Source organism: Sebastes fasciatus, chromosome 1 (genome assembly GCF_043250625.1).
Source record: "Sebastes fasciatus isolate fSebFas1 chromosome 1, fSebFas1.pri, whole genome shotgun sequence".
NCBI classification, from domain to species: domain Eukaryota; kingdom Metazoa; phylum Chordata; class Actinopteri; order Perciformes; family Sebastidae; genus Sebastes; species Sebastes fasciatus.
This window is the reverse complement of record NC_133795.1, coordinates 35232018-35251695: the sequence shown is the minus strand read 5'-3', so window position 1 is coordinate 35251695 and position 19678 is coordinate 35232018. Positions and strand designations below refer to the sequence as shown.

Below are 19678 nucleotides of genomic sequence, written 5' to 3'. Positions count from 1 at the left end.
TGTATTACACCATACTTATAGTAAATATAATCTCTAAATCTATATATATACGTTACAATAAGCTGTCTGAGCTGAAGTTAGAAGTTGTATTATAGGCTCTATTTTAGGCTGCCTCTGTTAAAGGTACACTGCCAGAATATCAGTGCCCTCCAGCTACATATGTGATTTGGTGGTTTTTATGGTGCAACAACCGGGTTACCGTAGTTTTATGTTATGTGAATATTAAATTTTCCATTGATCCAGTATAATTATTATATTTTAATACTGGTTTGTAATGATTTCTGTCCTTGTGGTGATTCATGTCCTTAACAGCAACCATACAAGGTGCTCCAAAGGGGAGCAAGTTGACCAAAAATATAATAATTAGGGCCGTCAATTGATTGAAATATTTAATCGCGATTGATTGCATGACTGTCCATAGTTAATCGCAAATTAATTACAAATTTTGTATCTGTTTAAAATGTACCTTAAAGGGAGATTTGTCAAGTATTTAATACTCTTATCAACATGGGAGTGGGCAAATATGATTCTTTATGCAAATGCATGTATATATTTATAATTAGAAATCAGTTAACAACACAAAACAATGACAAATATTGTCCAGAAACCCTCACAGGTACTACATTTAGCATAAAAATATGCTCACATCATAACATGGAAAACTGCAGCCCAACAGGCAACAACAGCTGTCAGTGTGTCAGTGTGCTGACTTGACTATGACTTGCCCAAATCTGCATGTGATTATCATAAAGTGGGCATGTCTGTAAAGGGGAGACTCGTGGGTACCCATAGAACCCATTTTCGTTCACATATCTTGAGGTCAGAGGTCAAGGGACCCCTTTGAAAATGGCCACACCAGTTTTTCCTCGCCTAAATTTAGCCTAATTTTGGAGCGTTATTTAGCATCCCTCGGAGGGACATCCCACAAGCTAGTATGACATGGTTGGTGCCAATGGACTCCTCAGGTTCTTTAGTTTCATATGATACCAGTATGTATCTTCACTCTAGCTTTAACACTGAGCCCGCAACAACCTATAAATCCCAAGTTGTGTTAATGCATTAAAGAAATTAGTGGATTTAAAAAGAATTTGCGCTTACGCGTTGTCGCTTTAACTCTGACAGCCATAATAATGGTAATTTTGACAGTTTATCTGCACATCCCACATCCTGAGCTTCCTGTTAAAATGCAGTTGCTCTATGGGCCTTTTATTTTGAAAAAAAACAAACTCCTGAGTTCCCTGATGAGATACAGTTACCTTCTGGGGCTTTAATTTTGAAAATCTCTAGTTTCCTGTTAACATACAGTGAGTGTTGGGGGCTTTTATTTTGAAAAACAAGCCACATCCTGAGCTTCCTGTTAAGACATAGTCACCATATGGGGCTTTTATTTTGAATGGGGTAGGAGGGGAGAGACAGAATAAGACTGTCTGATGTCCACAGGGAGGTTATTCCATTAGAATGGAGATAATCATCACTTATCATCGAATATACTCTCTCAGCTCAATATCGAATAACCTGTTTCACTATGAGCGCCATGACACTTCACTGAAGACGCTGATATATATCATGTTTACATACTGAAAATGCCTACAGGCCAAACACACGCACACAGTGCGTTATCAACACCATATGCCAAAGAGATGCTACCAGTGTTTTCATCTGATCTGAAGTTAACAATCATGTTCCCATCTCGTTCACCATGTACAGCACTATACCAAACGCAAAATCACATCTCGTTGACAAATATCATCGGGCCTTGAGGAACTACCGGTTTGCCGAGATATGCGTGCGGTAAGCTCAGGCTTACTTGTGACTGGTTAAAGCTACCTGGTCTGTTGACCTGCAGATTGAAACTGTCTTGTCTGGAGGGCCGTGGACCGAAACCCTCCTCCGGCTGCTCGAAGCTGCTCTCGCTGTATAGCCGCTGTCGCATTTCACTGGTGCGTTTCCCAGAAGCACTCCTGGTCGGATATCTCTGACCCGTCTTGTACCAGCCTGTCTCTTTGAAGACGAACCAAATGTTTCCAACCCAGACTACGACGTTTACGAAACCAAAAACCTGGAGACAGAAGAAGGGACGGGAGTGAGTGGCTTGTTTTATCCAGGTTCATGTTTCAGTGTTGACTGAACACCTACCGCAGATGTATTGAGTCGTGACCAGAGAGGCTCCTGGGTGGCCGTACATCTGTTCTCCTGAGCTCTGCAGGCTGCGATGAGCAGAAGCACTCGTGTTGGGTTTGTGGCCGTCTTGATATCAGAAAGAGATTTGACCCAACAGCAACTGCTGACCAGCCACATGAAGGAGAAGAGGATTGTAACAACAAAATCCTGCTCAGGAGAGAAAGAGTAGAAAGAACGTAGAAAAACATGGAACAAAATAGTCAGTTTAACATCTTTCATGCCATACAAACATGATCACACTATATTGTGTCTAATTCAGGTGTGGACATTAGAGGAATGTTTGTTGAAGGTATAAACCCACTGACCAGAAGCGGGCCTCTGTTGTTCTGCAGGTACTTGTTCTGGTAGAAGACATAGACGATGGTTGCCAGCAGAGAGTACAGGAAAGCAAAAACACCCACGGTCACGAAAAACTGAGCAGCTGAGGAGAAGTCACCATCCAGGAAAATAACCTCTTCCCTCTTTCCCTCACACAGCGGAGCCCTGAAATGCACTTCCTGTAATCTACAAGACAGAAAGAGGAGGATTAAAGTGAATGGAGAAAAACAGGTTGCTATTTCAAACTGGCATGTGAGGAGTTTCAGTCTGTCGGAAACGCGTCACTTTAGCCGCCCATTGTTCACTGGCAATCTGAGAGAATTTTCGTAGCTAACTTTTTGGCTAAAAAAGGAAGATTCAAGCTAAAAAAACTACGACTTTGTATTTGGCCATTGTAGGTAAAAAAAAATAAAAAAAATACAGAGCTGATGGAGGTAATATTCCAGAAAAAAACTGGAAAAAGTTGTATATGAGAAAAAATCTTGGATATTCTCTGACATTAAAGTGGCAAATTCTCGTAAATTTACGACTTTATAATCTCGCAAATTTGTGAGTTTTTTTCTCTCATGAATTTGCCACTTTAATCTCAGAGAATATCCAAGTTTCTTTTTCAGAAATTTACGGAAATTCTGACTATTTTTCTCAGATTAAAACCCCCTCCCCCAGCTCTGTAAATCTTTTTTTTTTTTTTTTTACCTACCATGACCAAAATACACCATTGTAAAAACCATAACTATGAAGCTGAGAAACTTTTATTTGTTGTTGCATACAAAGGGACGAATTCTACAAGATTTATAAAGAAGTTGCCAGTGAACAAAAGTAGTTCTGTAACTTGTCTTTTCTATGTGACTAAAGGAAGCCACATCTGGAATGTGAAACAGTTTCCAAACTAGGGCAGCACAATTAATCAACATTTTATCAAATTTCAATATGGCCTATACTGCAATTTTCAAATTACAGGAGGAGCAATATTTGCTAAAGGTGAAATGTGTGTCAAAATACCTTTTTAAATGAAATATTGTAGTGTTGCAGCGATGTCCTGGCCTACACATCATATTCTATGGACTTAAGATTGTCTCTAAAATCACACCATAATCATTTTAATATGTTTTTCAATGAAAATGAGAACAATGATGATCACTCCCTCTAATATTGCAATTTCAGTATCAGTCAAAATAATTAGATATTTAAAAAAAAAATGAAGATTAATCATGACATTCAATGGCAGGGTGTTCCTGACCATTTAAAAAAAAAAAGAAGTGTTTATATATTTATTTTTGCCTTTTTTATTTTTGCCATGGTGTATTTATTTTGTATTTATATTTGCACAATAATTTAATTTTGAATAAATAAAGCTCTATCTTATCTTGTTTTATAAATCATTCATTTCTCAGGCATTTGGTGCGTGTAGTCTTATAAATGCTTACTGTATGACCTAAGTGAGTTCAATTACTGTGTCACCGTGACAACTTAATTGTAGGTATCGGGAGGGTTCGGTCACCATGGGTTACGGCGGGCCACAGTTTTTATCTGCTTGATATAAATGAACAATACAACAGTTACAACAGTTACAACACAAAAAGTTACAGTTTGGGTCAGTTTTTTTCAATGTGCATGCTTAATAACTAATTAATGAAAGCATGGTGCAGCACACTGACCCATCCTTTTGTTGGAAATTAAGCAAAAAAAAAATACTATGCTGCTTTTATCATTGTTATAAAATTAAGGAAAATTACCAGACATGCGTATCTAAAACTATTTCAGTCATTAGTCATTGCCTTGTTATCAATCAGTGTGTAAATCACACAGACACATCTTTCTTGTCCAGATGCTGAGTCCCAAAAAAAAGAAAAGTAATTTAGACCCTTGCCTCCCAAGGACTCAAAACATGAAAGCCCTCTTTACATTTCAAATGAGCTGAAAAATACTAAAATTCTGTTGGAAGCAATTTGGGTTACTGTTTCTACACGAGAGTGAACTAACACACCGACACCGCTGTCAAGTCAGCTGAGATGTTGCTGTAATTGGACAACTAATTACCAGTTCAGCTTGGCCATACACTGCACTGCTGCACCACAAGACCACAAGAGTTCACATCCACGTACATTCATCATCCAGATGACATGTTAAAGGTGGCCAGTCGTTCTCAGTCGAGATATTAAGATATGTGGAAGTCGTTCACTTAAACATGTCTTAATATTTTACTGTTATTATCATTTTATTTTGGCTTGACTTTTTTTTGGGGGGGGAGTTGATGAATAATATCCAACTGCAATTTTATTTAATTCATGGGTGATTGGATTTTATTTCCACTTTGCACACTGAAATTAAAATCTATTTTAGCTCTGTAGCTCTAAATGAGTACTTTCTTCACTCAAAATAGCAACAAGGATAACAAATAGAGTCTATAACAACTCTTCAATAACAACTCTTTTGTCTCATCCTCCAACAGCGGACATAGTCCCAGACGGTCCTCCTGAGTGCATGCAGGTCTTCAGGAGTCAACATGAAACGGGGACAAGGAAAGACACCAGTGCTGTAACATCACAAGAGCCCACCCGAGGTTAAGTCTCGACTGACAGGAGTCCAGGTAACAGTTTGGTCGAATGATGCAGTGAAACATTTTGGACTTAAATTGGGCCGGCTTCCTACTGCTCAGCTGTCCAGCTTCTTGTTTTTAAATTGGGCGAGCGTTAAGAGAGAGCAGCTCCTCTCTGCTTAGCCTGACTCCACATGATGGACTACAGCTGTGCAGCTTTTAAGTTCTTTTTCTGATTTTTCTGGCTGACCACCTGAAATATGCAGAGATAATTGTCTGGTCATGTCTGGTTAGTCCAAAAGCATTGTATTGGGTGTCCTGTAAACTCTTCGTTCTTTGTCAATTAAATCACATTTTTGAAATTATATAAATCAAAAAATGTTAGTTGTCAAAGATTGAATGATTAATGTCATGAAAACCAAATTATACAACACTTAATATTAGTTCTTTATGTATATCAAAGGATGCACAAACAAGTAGTTCACCTGAAAGGATAGCCAAAATCAATGTCGATGCTTTGGTTGCTCTGCCACCTGTCTGCACAGTCCACTTTAACCTGGAGGTGACCATAGTATCCTCCACATGTTGCAAAAGCGCAGATGGCAAAAATCTAGGAAAACAAACAAATTAAAAGATCACAATCTGTTGATAATTAATACAATTGATTGATCCAATATCAGGTTTATGGTTGCAGCTTAATGCATAATGTATTCACATCAAATCATTACTGGACTGTTTGTTAAGATTTATAATTGGTTTGGAAACAAAACCTGAATAATTTAAAGGTCGGAAGACAACTGACAGAGCTGCTCACTGTGAGCTGGAGGGTGGCCACAGCAGCACAGTTCTTTACTTTTAACTATGTGGCACATGTGGCATCAATAAAACCTGATAGATATTTCACCAATCAAGCAAATCAAAACATCAAGGTCACACTTGATATTGTAATTTATACAATGTAATATGCAGCGAATAGAAGCAGAAATCATTACAAACAACATATAGAAATGACCAGACTAGAGGAATGAAACTTACCGGAGCAAATATAACCATACACATTTAAAAAATTACAGATCTCAAGTCCAACTCCACACAGTGTCGACAGCTGTTGTCATCAGGGTTGAAACGCCACTGATGTAAGACAAGAAACAAGAGAGCAGCCGGCGACTCTTCCAGAGGAGGGGAGGGCTGACAGGAGATTTATTCCCCCAAGGAGGAGTCTGAGATTTTACTGTACCTCTACAGTTTGTTCACAAACACTTGAATAACTTGTAAATACCTGGTGAATGTGTATTAATAGGTTGTTTACTTGTTGTTGTCAGACCAGAAGGACTGTTACTCTCAAAAGATATTTTTTCTAAATAAGGCTTCATCAGAACATGAAACAAATAGAAATATCTGCTGCAGCATGTCGTCGCTGCAATGAAAACTATGTATCTCCAAATTTAGTGGTTTGGAATTGTTCACATAAACCGAAGGATTAGGTGTTCCTTTATGGACTGAAAAAAATACTTCTTAAATGATATAAGCTATTTAAAAACCCATTGGATTATCTGAAGAACGCACGGTCAAAAAGATCAAAACAGGTCTGTTTACATGAACTGAGATACATGGTTGCACAGGGCAGCAACTAGCTGCAATGATTAGTCGACTAATCGATTGGTCGATCGACAGAAAATTAATCTCTATAAATTTGGTAATCTATTAATCGTTTAAGTTTTTTTTTCTCATACAAAAATGGCAGAAAATGCTGTTTTCAGCCTATCAAATCTGGAGCTTTTCTCTGTTTTATATCATATTAAACTGAATATCTTTAGACTGAGAAAACAAGACATCTAAAGACATCACCTTGGACTTTGGGAAACTGGAATGGCCATTTTTCACTATTTTCTGAAATTTTATTGATCAAATGATGAATCAATTACTCTAGAAAATAATTGGCAGATTAATTAATTACAAAAATAATTGTTAGTTGCAGCCCAAACAACAAGGATTTCAGCATAGCAGCTATTTTCCTGGACTTAAACTTCAGTAGTGGCCTAACAGAGTTGACCTTAAAACAACCTTTGAACTTGTGTTACAGTGCCAGATTGTATAATTTAAAACTAATTGAATTTTGTAGATTTTTCATCATAGGGGTACTTGTCATCCCAATCCCAATAAAAGAGAATCAACTGATGTTTTTTGTTTTTTTTCTGAAGATTTCAGTGGGAAAACAATAATATTATTATAGAATTATTTGAATTAAGGAGTTTCTCCTTCTTTCTGAAATCATGTGTGGGTCTGTGATAATGTTAGGTGATTAATTGAATTTATTGGGATATACATTACACTAAGCTATTTCCTCCCCAAAACCAGTGTTGCCATGGTAACTGAAGTGTATTGACAACACATTCTCTCTCGCAAATCGTCATATACCGCCGCTTTGTCCCTCGACGTGCGGGGCACCTCTCTTGCGTTACTTTTGGATGGACCAGGGACGTGCATAGTGTCCTTTCAAAAATAAACTTCCGTTTTCACAGGAAGTTAGGTTTAGGTAACACAACCACTTAGGTAGTCGTGGCTGACATTAACCTCACTGACTAACATCTCACGTGACTCACGGAACTGACGATACCGATGAGTCACGTGACTAACAACTGACTATGACAAAGTAAGTCAACGTTAGTTTTAGTTTCACATGGGATAGGAAGGAACACTGGTCTCCTGGTTGAAAGTCTTGTGTTTGTTTGACCCATACACCTCTCCTCCCGTCCTCCCTTAGCGGACTCTCACGATATTTATACTACGTCACTCGCTCTGACCGTCAAATAACGCCGCGGGTGGGTTTACCTTGGAGTTCGTTGAAAGCCTGGTTGGTCACATACAGTCGCTAAAGGGTGCCTCCGTGCGTCGTATTCCGAAACCGAGGGGCGCTGCCCAGACAGCTGTATTTGACGAGCTGGGAGTGACACCTGGTTATATTGACAGTAGTTTGTGACCCGGGCGCCATATTGAAAACTGTCAAGCTAAAAACAAGCACCGCCCATCAGCCGGAGCAAACTTTCCAATTTTACAGCTAAACAGTACACTATAAGATGTTTCTGAAAAGATTTGAGGAGAGAAATAGGCATTACAGTAACAGAATATTGATCCATATTTGATCAGCGCTGCCTAGATTGATCGGAGTTTGCGAGCTTTGTCAGCAGTGATTGACAGCTGCCGTAGAGACTACTCGGCTCTGATTGGTTGTTTTTCATCGGCACATTGAAATCTCCCTCTCAGGAGGACAAACAGGCACATGATTCTATTTCGTATTACCTGTCTCATGCACTACTGTATATAGTGACCGTTTTATAAAAATAACTTTATTTTATCATATTTTCTCAAAGTTACCGACGTCAGCTTTAAAGACACGCTCTAACTGAACTATGCCTCATACGATATGCACATTAGCTGATTCTATAAGAACAGAAAAAAACATACTTGAGACTCATCAAGGTCCGATGATTAATCAGTGTTTATAGTGTTTCAAAGTTTGCAAAACTTGTGGTAGAATATTATAGGAAGGTAATCGAGGACATGGTTTTGAGATCATTCTTTGGCCGGCCCTGCAGCAAATATATAAACACAATACAGCTAATATCATGATTTCTCTTCTACAAATCAACACATAATATTTTGATTGAAATAGTAATATATCAAAGTGATAAAATAAAATAAACAATTGTTCTGTTGATTATTGTATTTAATCATCCTGGATACTTGAATTACATTTTCTTTCCTAATGATCCACTGATGATTGGGCTATTTACACTGTAATAAAAAGGGTTCTGCTGACCTCTTTTGGTGACAAGTCTGTAGTACAGATTTATTTTTATTGAATGAATTTAGGGTTGTGCACATCGCTGAGGGGAAATTATCCCTCGGGCCTCACTTTAAAAAAGATGCCCTGTTCATCTTAGAGGACAAAAATGTCTGTTTTAAAAAAGAAATGTCATAAAATCATATATTAATATTATTTTCCACTTTCAACGAATCAAATATTTTAACCAATTTCAGTGCTGATCATAACTATTTTCCAGTCTGGGATATGTCAATTATTAGCATCAACATTGATTTTGATTAATTTTGATTTTTTTGAGCAGTATCAGATTTATAAACAACAAAAAACTCCCACTTACCTTAGAGGAGAAAAATGTCCCCTTCAACTATTATAAAAATACTATACAATAATATTATTTTCCACTTTCACTTAGTTAAATTGTTTTAACCAACATCAGTCCTGATCATAACGACCAAATATTCATTCATTTCAGAATTTTAACCCTTTGTATGCCAGTTTATTTTACATAATGCCACTGTTTTGACTTGGAAAAAAACAAACACAATGTAATTATCTTTCTGTATACTAAATACTAGAGGGTCTGGGATATGTCAGTGATCAGCATTTTTATTTTTTGTGTGCAGGAAACCAGGACAATAGGATGCACTTACCCCATATAGGACAAACATGAGAAAATGGCTCAATCTGGTGGAAAATAGTAAACTTTTAAAGTGAGGGCTCTGGATTGAAAGCCTGATATAATAGTCTGTATGATGTTTTGCTGTAATGGCTATGGGATCAGAAATGGGGACATGTATGTCCTTAAGTGTCTGAGTGTCTCTATTTTGGCTACACAGTTTATTATAAACGTATAGGAGCTGAGGTTGAACTTCAAAAATTAGAAAGAAAAAAAATGCCAAAATGCTCAAAAAATTATAAAGCAAAAATTGTTCAACCTCCACATGCATTCTATTTCAAAGAGCTCCTCAGCTAACTCCAGAGAAATCATGAGCCTCTGTGTGCATGTGTGTGTGTGTGTGTGTGTATGTGTGTGTGTGTGTGTGTGTGTGTGTGTGTGTGTGTGTGTGTGTGTGTGTGTGTGTGTGTGTGTGTGTGTGTGTGTGTGTGTGTGTGTGTGTGTGTGTCTAGACCCATCAGCCAGATATATATCATTTATGACTGTACGCTCAAGGACCTCTCGTGGTTGCGGTGATTCACAATTTTTGAAAATGTTATTACTATTTTATTGGCTGCTCTTTGGTACATTTCTCAGATCAGAATTGAAATTTTCAAAACTACTTGTTCAACCTCCACATCATCACTTGTCACTTGAGCACATTATAAAAGCAATCAAAACATTAGAAATTAAAAAGCCCAAAATGTCCCTAGTGAGGCACACAGGTTAATAATGTAATTAACTGCAACCTGGATTTTAGACATATAGACTTATTTTAGACATAAAGTATATCAAGAAATACCTCAGACTGATCTGATTTTGTGCACCATAACATAATTAATCTTCTCTCTGTGTTCAGTGATAATAAATATTAAGATTGGCCTTTTTATAAGAGAGGGGCTCTTAATGACAAACATTTATTGGGAATAGTTTTAATTGATAAAATGGCAACTTCTTCAACTTTTTTCTTTTACTGGATTTTTGTTTCCATTCATTTGCTCACATTAATCTAAAGTGTACTGCAGTCACCCTCAGTTATCACCACACCACTGAATCACACATTATGGTACTTTAAAATGATTTACAGAGTACTTTTAAGAAAAGCACATACTCAAAGACACAATGGAGGTAGTAATACAGGATAACAGCAGTTATTAAAAAACATACACAAAAAATAACAGGATAAATAGAAGAAGTTAAAAAAACTAAAAGAATGGAAAGTAAGACATCACATCACATAAATGCCAGTCTACAGTATAACACGCTGGTTTATTGAAGTCATTTGGCTGTGCAATATAACAGCTGCTCTGTTATTATTGCTGTGTGTCACAGGGCTCTATTCTCCTGACTGTTCCTCACACATGTAGGTTATGAGTAATCTTAGAAACATCATTTAGAGTTTGATTTCAAGCTGTTGTAGGTTTGACATTGACAAGACTGCATCTTAAAAATATCTTAATATACTTTATGAATTACTTGGAAATATATATAGGAGTAAATGGGCCATTGGGATCAGGAAAGTAACACAACCACAGGGGTGTAACAGCCGATTCAGGATTAAAAACATGAATAACAATGACTTTAAAAAGTCATTAGAAGTGTGTCTTGAGAAGTTATCTAAAAAGAGGGAGTGACTTTGATTGACTAATTCCCTCAGGCGGCCTTTTGATGTTAATGGCAAAATGACTGATGACATTTTCAGTCTGCGCTGAAAAACAGCCAGAAGAAGTCGGTGCCAAAGGATCACTGGCTGCTTTTTGGTTCATATGAGGTGAAAGGATTTGAAAGGCAGCCAGACGCCAGACAGCGTTTAGTATTAAATTCTGAACGTGATAGATACCCGATGCTGGAGCGTAAACGCAGAAGTCATGATGAGTATTTTAAGACTTATTTTGTACAGACTAGAGGAACATTAACATGGGGGTAAAAATAGGTTGATGCAGAGAACAGGTGAAGACATGAAAACCCCTCTGTCCAATTTGGTCTAAGAAATAGTTTGATTTTTGTAGTTCCAGGACTACATTATCTCCATTTGCACATACAATCCAACATTAAAGCAGCAGTGGGTAGAAATGGAGCAAATATGATTTAAAGTTATGAAGTTATTTGTATAAAATGGTCACTATCGGAAAAAATCACGTGCCTCCATGTCCTCCGGTGTACTCCGGTGTCCTCTGGTGCTCCTAATGGCATCCGCAAGATTTCACAGACCAGAGGAAAACAACCAATCAGAGCCGAGCTGGAGTCTGCTGTCTCTGAGCAGCTGTCAATCACTTGCGAACTCCGATCAAACGGTCAAACTAGGCAGCGCTGATCAAATATGAATCAATATTCTGTTACTGTAATGCCTATTTCTCTCCTCAAATGTTTTCAGAAACATCTTGTAGTGTACTGTTTAGCTGTAAAATGAGAAAGTTTGTGACCCAGCAGCCATGTTGAGATCAGTTGAGGAAATACCAAGCACCGCCCACCAGCCGAAGCAAACTTTCTCATTTTACAGCTAAACAGTACACTACAAGATGTTTCTGACAACATCTGAGGAGAGAAATAGTCATTACAGTAACAGAATATTGATTCATATTTGATCAGCGCTGCCTAGTTTGACCGTTTGATCGGAGTTCGCAAGTGATTGACAGCTGCCTCAGTTGAAGGAACAGCCAATAGGAACGCTCTCTCTCTGAAATGACCTGTGATTGGCCAAAGATTTTTTAAAGTCTGAAAACAGAGCCATGATGAGGTGCAGAAGTCTAGTTTTATTTTGAAATACCCATCCAATGTCTTTTTAATGAATGAGGCTAGTAGAGCTGTGGAGATGCATGTGGACTCATATTCAAATATTCAATGATGTTCTTGTTTTATCATGAATAACTCACAACTACAAAAAAGGGCGTAGATCCAATTGTAAGTTTGACAGATTATTCCTGTAACGTTCTCAAAATACAGTCAAAAATCCAATCTGTCTGAACCTCTACGTTCCTTTAGACTGTGTTATATTGAATTCTATTATGTATAGTCAATTTTGGCTCCTTCAGTATCTTAGTTGGTTTTGGTAATTTGATTTGAATTGTAACATTTTGTGGACTTGTAGAGAGGCCCTGAGTCAAAATCTAGCTTGAAGAGCTCTACTATTTTAGATTATATTGTGCTTACATGGTACATGCTGCACAAAGTATTTCAGCAAAGGAGTACTAGTTGCGCTGGACAGCAGGGAACCTGGAGGCGACGGAGTATATATACAGTACACGATGCACAGAGTGGGCTGGGTAGGTTGCGGGCAGTGGTGGGAGTACTCAGAAAAATACTCTTACGAGTAAAAGTCCCCCATTCAAAATCTTACTTCAGTAAAAGCACAAGTAGTAGCATCAAAATATACTTAAAGGACCAAAAGTAGAAGTACTCATCATGCAGAATGACCCATTTAGAATAATGTAATATTATTGGTCTATGTCTCATTGATGCATTAATGAGGTGGAGCTTGTTTTAATTACTTTATATACTGCTGGGAGCTTAATCTATAATAATACAGCGTTATTTATTTGGTATCTCTGCTAGGCGTAAGCCTGGATGGATCAAGAGTTCAGTCGTGTGTGTGTGTATGTGTGTGTATGTGTGTGTGTGTGTGTGTGTGCGTGTGCGTGTGCGTGTGCGTGTGCGTGTGCGTGTGTGTGCGTGTGCGTGTGCGTGTGTGTGTGTGTGGACCCATCAGCCAGATATATATCATTTATGACTGTACGCTCAAGGACCTCTCGTGGTTGCGGTGATTCACAATTTTTGAAAAACCTATTTTATTGACCGCTCGGCTCTTTGGTACATTTCTCAGATCAGACATGAAATCCTCAAAACTACTTGTTCAACCTCCACATCATCTCTAGTCGTTGGGGCACATCATAAAACAATTTCTCATTCTTTTGAACAAACTGCAAATACTTTAGTACAATCATGCAATGATTATGTGCACTTATCTGCTGTTTCCTACATTATCAATAGCTTATATCATGTTGATAAAAGTGCATTATACTGGTTCCCTGTTGAATAGCCTCGCAAAACATCTAGGCATTACATACGTCATGACATGCAACATGGTTGAACCAGTTGTCATAATCCGTCAAGCATATTTTATATATATTTCTATTAGACTTTTCTTTTTTCTAAATGTGTCCTGAATTGATGAATTGCTCTCAAGTGAATCTTGACTTTCGTTAATGAAGGGGAATGTGTGAAACGTTAGATCAATCAGTTTTCTATAGCTCAGATGTTTACATTTCAAATTTAGTATTTTGTTCCTTTATGCAATGCAGTGCTGTAAATCAGTTTAGTCTCTTTCTTTCCTGTATCACAATGACGGATTACAGTACAAACAGCAAATGTGAATCCTGTCCAATCCCTTGCAATCAATCTCCAACATACAGTAATGTGTAACTTTGTGTAGAGGAAAATAGTCACACACTTGTAGCCACGATGCAAAAAACGATTTAATAATTCACCAGCGTTTCAACAAGACAGTCTTCCTCAGGGTATTGAGAGAACTTTGTGCTGTTGAATTTGATATATGCCCAAAGAGAACGGGCAGCCTTGTGCATTTTCAATCATAGTCATCAAAACCTTCGCCATAGTTTACATCAGAAAATACTAGAGTACACTGTTGTACTGAAAACATGGCTAAACATTTAGACAATCTTAATGTTCGGATGATTCGATAAATGTACCAAAGACCTTACTTTAACTACTGTTTGATTATTTGGCCAGCACAGTTCGATTATTTGGCCAGCAGAGGGCAGTACTGAGCTTTATGCTGATTGAGAGGAAACTCTCTGGAGCTGCAGTGATGAGCTCTTCCTACTTTCTCACTGCATTTGATATTTCTCCTAAATCCAGTTGTGTTTCCTTCAGGTACAATAAGCTAAACACATCTCACTGCACTTATTGGATGAATCGTATACATCCCACTTGATGAGAAGATTGTGCTGGTCCAACAGCTGTAGGTTTTTTTTCGTCATGTTAAAGTGTTGAGGCTCCAGCCTCACGCTGCATTATTAATGAATCTTTTTCTGGCATCATCTCTACCCTGAAAAACTGTGGGAGGAAGAGACAAGCATAAATCTGGTGGTTTTCATGAGGCCTCCACCTGGAAATGGGCTGTCCAAAGAGTTGATATAGTGTTGTATAGTGACCACCTTTGGCCCGGGGCTAATCTAGAACAAAGATTGAAGCCCACTTCAAATCCTAGTTAAGGCTGATTGTATGCAATATATGTTTGTTTAAAAAAAATCATTCCAGTGTAGCCTGAAATTATAAACACATAGAGTTAATTTTATCTACTGCATCTCTTTTTTTAGAAAAGGAAAAATATCATGTAAGTAAAGAAGTTGGTGCATTTCTACACAAAAGGATGTCAAGAGAAAATGTAAAACAGATGAAACACCTGTTTGGATGCCACCTCAAATTCACTGCAAGCTTAATGTCAAAGAGGAACATGGAAATATCAGAATTTGGTTTTCTATTTTTGCATTTGAAAAAAATATGAGAAGCTGTGTTACGTAAAAGGATTTGCACAGATTGGTAATTTCTCCAAAAACGGGCTTCTCCTTAAAGCCAATTAATACCCATCTCCGCTTTAAACAGTTACACTCCACTGCAATCCATATATCCAGTCAATTTCACATGAAAAAAAAATCTAAAAACGTCTGTTACCACGCATATCTTTAAATGCCAGTTACTCAGGATGTCCACACATTCCTGGTGAAAATGTCATCCTACAGTATATGTGCTGGGTGTGAAGCCCTCTGTGAAACAGCTATGTAGTATAGCTGCAATGCTGACACTGACCCTATTCCATCAATCTCACATTAAAAACGCTCCCAGCATTTAAATATTTCAAAGAGCTCCTCGGCTAACTCCAGAGAAGCCCTGAGCCTCTGTGTGCATGTGTGTATGTAAGTGTGTGTGCGTGCGTCACTTTCACTCTGACAAACCCTTTCTTAAACTGTTTTTAAAATGCGGTTGAACCCAGATCTGATGACTAAACACTAAATCTAAAAAGAGTAAATTAATCACATTTCACATCTCTCTCTCTCTCTCTCTCTCTCTCTCTCTCTGACACTCTTTAAGAATATATACTGAATAAAATAAACATGCTCTGTGCATATACTGTACTGAGTGGCAGGACGGATTTATAAAAGAAGAGAACGAAGGGAGGGAAGTCATAAATATATCATCATGCCGTTATTCTGTTATGTTTCACTGTCTGGTTCATCGCTGTGTGCTTTACATACGCCGTCTGTGTCAACTCTCCAAAGACACTCGCATGTCTGTGTGCAAAAGACACACGCAGGAACACGTCGAAGCACAAACCAGTGACTCCAGTGTGTTTTTATTGCTTCTATGTTGCGTGGGTTTTATGATACCATGTTTTCCTTTGACTCTGGTTCTTGTATTCTTTATAGTTTTCAATTTCTTAGGGACAGAATTAATGAAAAAAAAAAAGACAGTTAAAATGATACTCAGGTGTGATGATGAAGTCAGGGGGGTCTCCATAGAGTATGACTTCAATCAATAATTCATTTCAAGGGTAGGGTCAGGGGAAGTTCAAATGATTCATCTGATGATCACAGTCAAATATCTAGTGTGTGGTATATCTAGTATAGTATATATACAGTATATTTCTCCAGGTTGAACATATTCAACAGCTTCTTTATTTCCGTTAACATTTATTTGACAGATATGTTGATATTTGTGAGTGTACATAAAGTCATTAAGTTGCTTTCAAGTGATCATATGACTAAATATAACGTCACCTTTTATTAAAGGAACAGTGTGTAACATTTCGGGGGATCTATTAGCAGAAACGGAATATAATATTCATAACTATGTTTTCATTAGTGTATTATCACCTTAAACTAAGAATTGTTGTGTTTTCGTTAGCTTAGAATGAGCCCTTCATATTTACATAGGGAGCAGGTCACAGAGTCCATGTTGCATGTTTACAGTAGCCCAGAACGGACAAACCAAACACTGGCTCTAGAGAGAGCCTTTCTCATTTTTACGTAACCTGAAGGCCACCGTAGTTCTCCGACACGCTTGTGAAATTGCGGTAACGTGACAGAGTAACAGAGTGCAAAACTGTGGTACCGCCAGCCGCCGTCTGTATTCCGTTGCTCCTAAAGTAATGTTATTATGGTACGGATGGCCTCTGAGCGAGGCGAATGGCGTTACCATGGTTTTGCACTTGGCCGCTCACATTACCCCACTCTTGGAAAGGGAGGAGTGAGCGGAGGGGTACTAAGTTGGTTGCAATCTGCAACCACATCACTAGATGCCGCCAAATCCTACACGCTGTCCCTTTAAAGGGACATCACCTTAAAGAGTCTCTATATGATATCCAGAGCATCAATAAAGCAGCAAACAACTATTGTCTATATAAAGATATAGAGAAGTAATGTCTACCTGAGCAGAGAATGAAGTCTCTCTCCCTCTGTGTGTGTTGTAATCTGAGCTTCTCTGTACTTTGTTGACATAGCCGAGCCAGCCAGCTCTGTCAGCACTGTTGCTGTAGTTGTAGTGTCTTTCAGCTCATTGTTTCTCATTCGCTGTATTCAGTCGCTCAAAAAACTGACTGCCCAGCCCCAAACGGCAAATAGGTAAGGGATAATGTACAGCGAGCCGGTCATGTTGTGAAAGAATCCCCTTCAGGGCGATGAGAGACTGTCCCGTCGGGGTGTCCCTGAAGGGGATTCTTTCACAACAATGGCCCGCTAGCTGTACATTATCCCGCTTATTACACGGCTACTTACTTCAGAAATCAATATTTTGACACAAAAACTGTGCCACAAGAGCCGTGCCCCTAGCAATGGCCTGCTATACAGAACTTACAGACCGCAGAACGCCGTGATTGACCAATCAGAATCGAGTATTCAACACAGCTGTGTAATAAACAAAGTTAGCGACTAGCTGGTGAACATAGTGGAGCGTTTAACAGCTGAAGATACAGATATTTTCCCTCAGGAGATGGAAGGGACCAAAACAGAGCTACAAGTGAATATTGGCTTACATTTGTCTGGCGGACACAAACATGACTCCAAATGAATGCTAATGTTGCTCCATATCTGCTGTCTGTGTAAATAGGCAACTATTTTTCATATCAACTTAAAGGACCAGTGTGTAACTATTAGGGGGATCTATTGGCAGAACTGCCATATAATATTAATATGTATGTTTTATTTAGTGTGTAAGCACTTGAAAATAAGAGTTGTTGTGTTTTTGTTACCTTAGAATGAGCCGCTTATATCTACATACGGAGCGGGTCCTCTCTATGGAAGTTCACCATGTTTCTACAGTAGCCCAGAACGGACAAACCACTGTGTTAACTTTGCTAAGCTTGAGCCGGAGTCAATAAAGTTACTCGCTCCGGAGTTCACCCCCGTTACTCCACTCAGCCGCCAGGAAACAAGACACAGGAAATCTCTGTTGGTCTTGAGGAGCTTCAGCATTTATTCCTGCACAAACTGCAACTTCCACCGTACATTCACCTGATATTCTCAGAGCTAAAATAACTCTCTCTTCTGCTCCACTAGCTCACTTGTTCGCTCACACACATTGGCCGCCGCTCTCTCTCTCTTGCTTCAGCACTCAGTTCCCAGGTACACACACACTGTAAGCACTGTCTCTGCTATTCTCCAAATGTCCTACGCTACTCTTACAACAGCTCTAGAGAGGGCCAATCGTATTTTTACGCCGGCCACCGTAGTTCTCCTACACGCTTGGCACACGGTAGATGTTGCAATCTGCAATCTCACCGCTAGATGTCGCCAGTATTACACCTTTAAAAGGTGGTAATATGTCGATGTTGCGTCCACAACTTGTTTCTTCTGCCCTTAAGTGGCCAAAAAAATCTGTTATTGCAGGTTTAAGGACCAGTCACCCATGTTGATTTAAAAGCTAAGTTCATTATTGACCTTGGAAACAGCAGTTGAGAAAACAATCTCCTAACAAGGTTTATTTATAGCAGCTGTTCTGGAGCTTTTAACCATATCACATGACCTTCATCTTCATCAGCATGTGGAGATGAACAGGTGTTTACTGGACGTTATCGTGAGATTGTTTTCTGAACTTCATGAACACGAGTCTGACAATGGACATTTACCACAAAAAGGCAAGCATTCTCTCCTTAAAACACAAACAAACAGCTGCACGACAAAACTTGTAGTTATTTTCCCACACCGCCCTTTGTGTTGTGCTACGCTGAAGAACATCAACATTTAATGTATACACTCTCTAGTTGAAGTAGAAGCGCGGGGCAGAGAACATCAGTCAATTATTAATGTTTAAAAGGTTTGGAGAGTTCCGTTGCTGAGGATAGTGCTAGACTTCTCGGAGGGATCTCAAGAGTGTGCTGTGGTAGAAAACTGAGGGGTCTCACCCATCAGGCACTGGCAGCGGCCTGTTGAGAATCTAACGAGCTGAGGGCTATGGGGAACAAAGGCAAACATGCTGAGAATCCTCAAGGGCAAGCTGTGTCGGTAAAAAAATAAAGGAGGACTATTAAATGTCAAGTAAGGGCAACAGGAGATCCACTGGAGTAAAACTGGAGATGAGGAGTCCTTGAAAGCGTGGTTACCTGCAGGGAATTTCCTGGTCAGATGCATAAGGAACATCTGGACTAGCAGCTCGTCAGTCCAGCTGTCAGATTCAATTTAATCTTGAAGTAGGCAGGCCTGCTCATCCGCTGTGCATGCTGAGTTTATAAAGGCTGTCATGGGTGCTGGTACTGTGAGCACCATGATGGTGGGGGAGGTGAACACAATGGAGGGTCAGAGGGGTGACGTGAGTGGTAATAAAAGGGGAAAATAAGCCTAACCTCAATCATAAATCTGAAATGGTTTCGACCAGAATGACATTCATTGTAAAGAATGACATCTTACAGGTTTGATCTGATGGGCCCTGTGTGAAAATCAGGTTTTAATTACGTTCATTATTTTAGGTTCTATTGTACTAATATAGTGCATCTCCCAGCGTTAAAGGAACAGTGTGCAACATTTCGGGGGATCTATTAGCAGAAATTGAATATCATATTTAAAACTATGTTTTCATTGTCACCTGAAACTAAGAATGTTTTCGTTACCTTAGAATGCCAGCTGCCATCTGACTTCAGTTTCTCCAAAAG

General features: G+C 38.8%; 1 protein-coding gene across 1 annotated transcript; it reads right to left on the bottom strand.

Annotated features, from left to right (window-relative positions):
* Positions 1–509: 509 nt before the first annotated feature.
* Positions 510–6202, bottom strand: synprb (synaptoporin b). The gene is made up of 5 exons (XM_074645861.1): positions 6074–6202; positions 5524–5648; positions 2487–2685; positions 2137–2328; positions 510–2059 (listed from the first exon to the last, which is right to left on the bottom strand). Exons 1-5 carry the CDS (start codon positions 6095–6097, stop codon positions 1727–1729), a joined length of 873 nt encoding a protein of 290 aa, XP_074501962.1. The 5' UTR covers positions 6098–6202; the 3' UTR covers positions 510–1726.
* Between the last annotated feature and the right edge of the window lie 13476 nt (positions 6203–19678).

Bases quoted from the DNA above. Each gene is read 5' to 3' on its own strand.
- synprb (XM_074645861.1), bottom strand. From the start codon at position 6,097: ATGTGTATGGTTATATTTGCTCCG. The intron at 2,329-2,486 runs GTCAGTGGGTTT...TCTCCTGAGCAG, and splicing joins ACAACAGAGGCCCGCTTCTG to GATTTTGTTGTTACAATCCT. The intron at 2,060-2,136 runs GTAGGTGTTCAG...TTCTGTCTCCAG, and splicing joins CACGACTCAATACATCTGCG to GTTTTTGGTTTCGTAAACGT.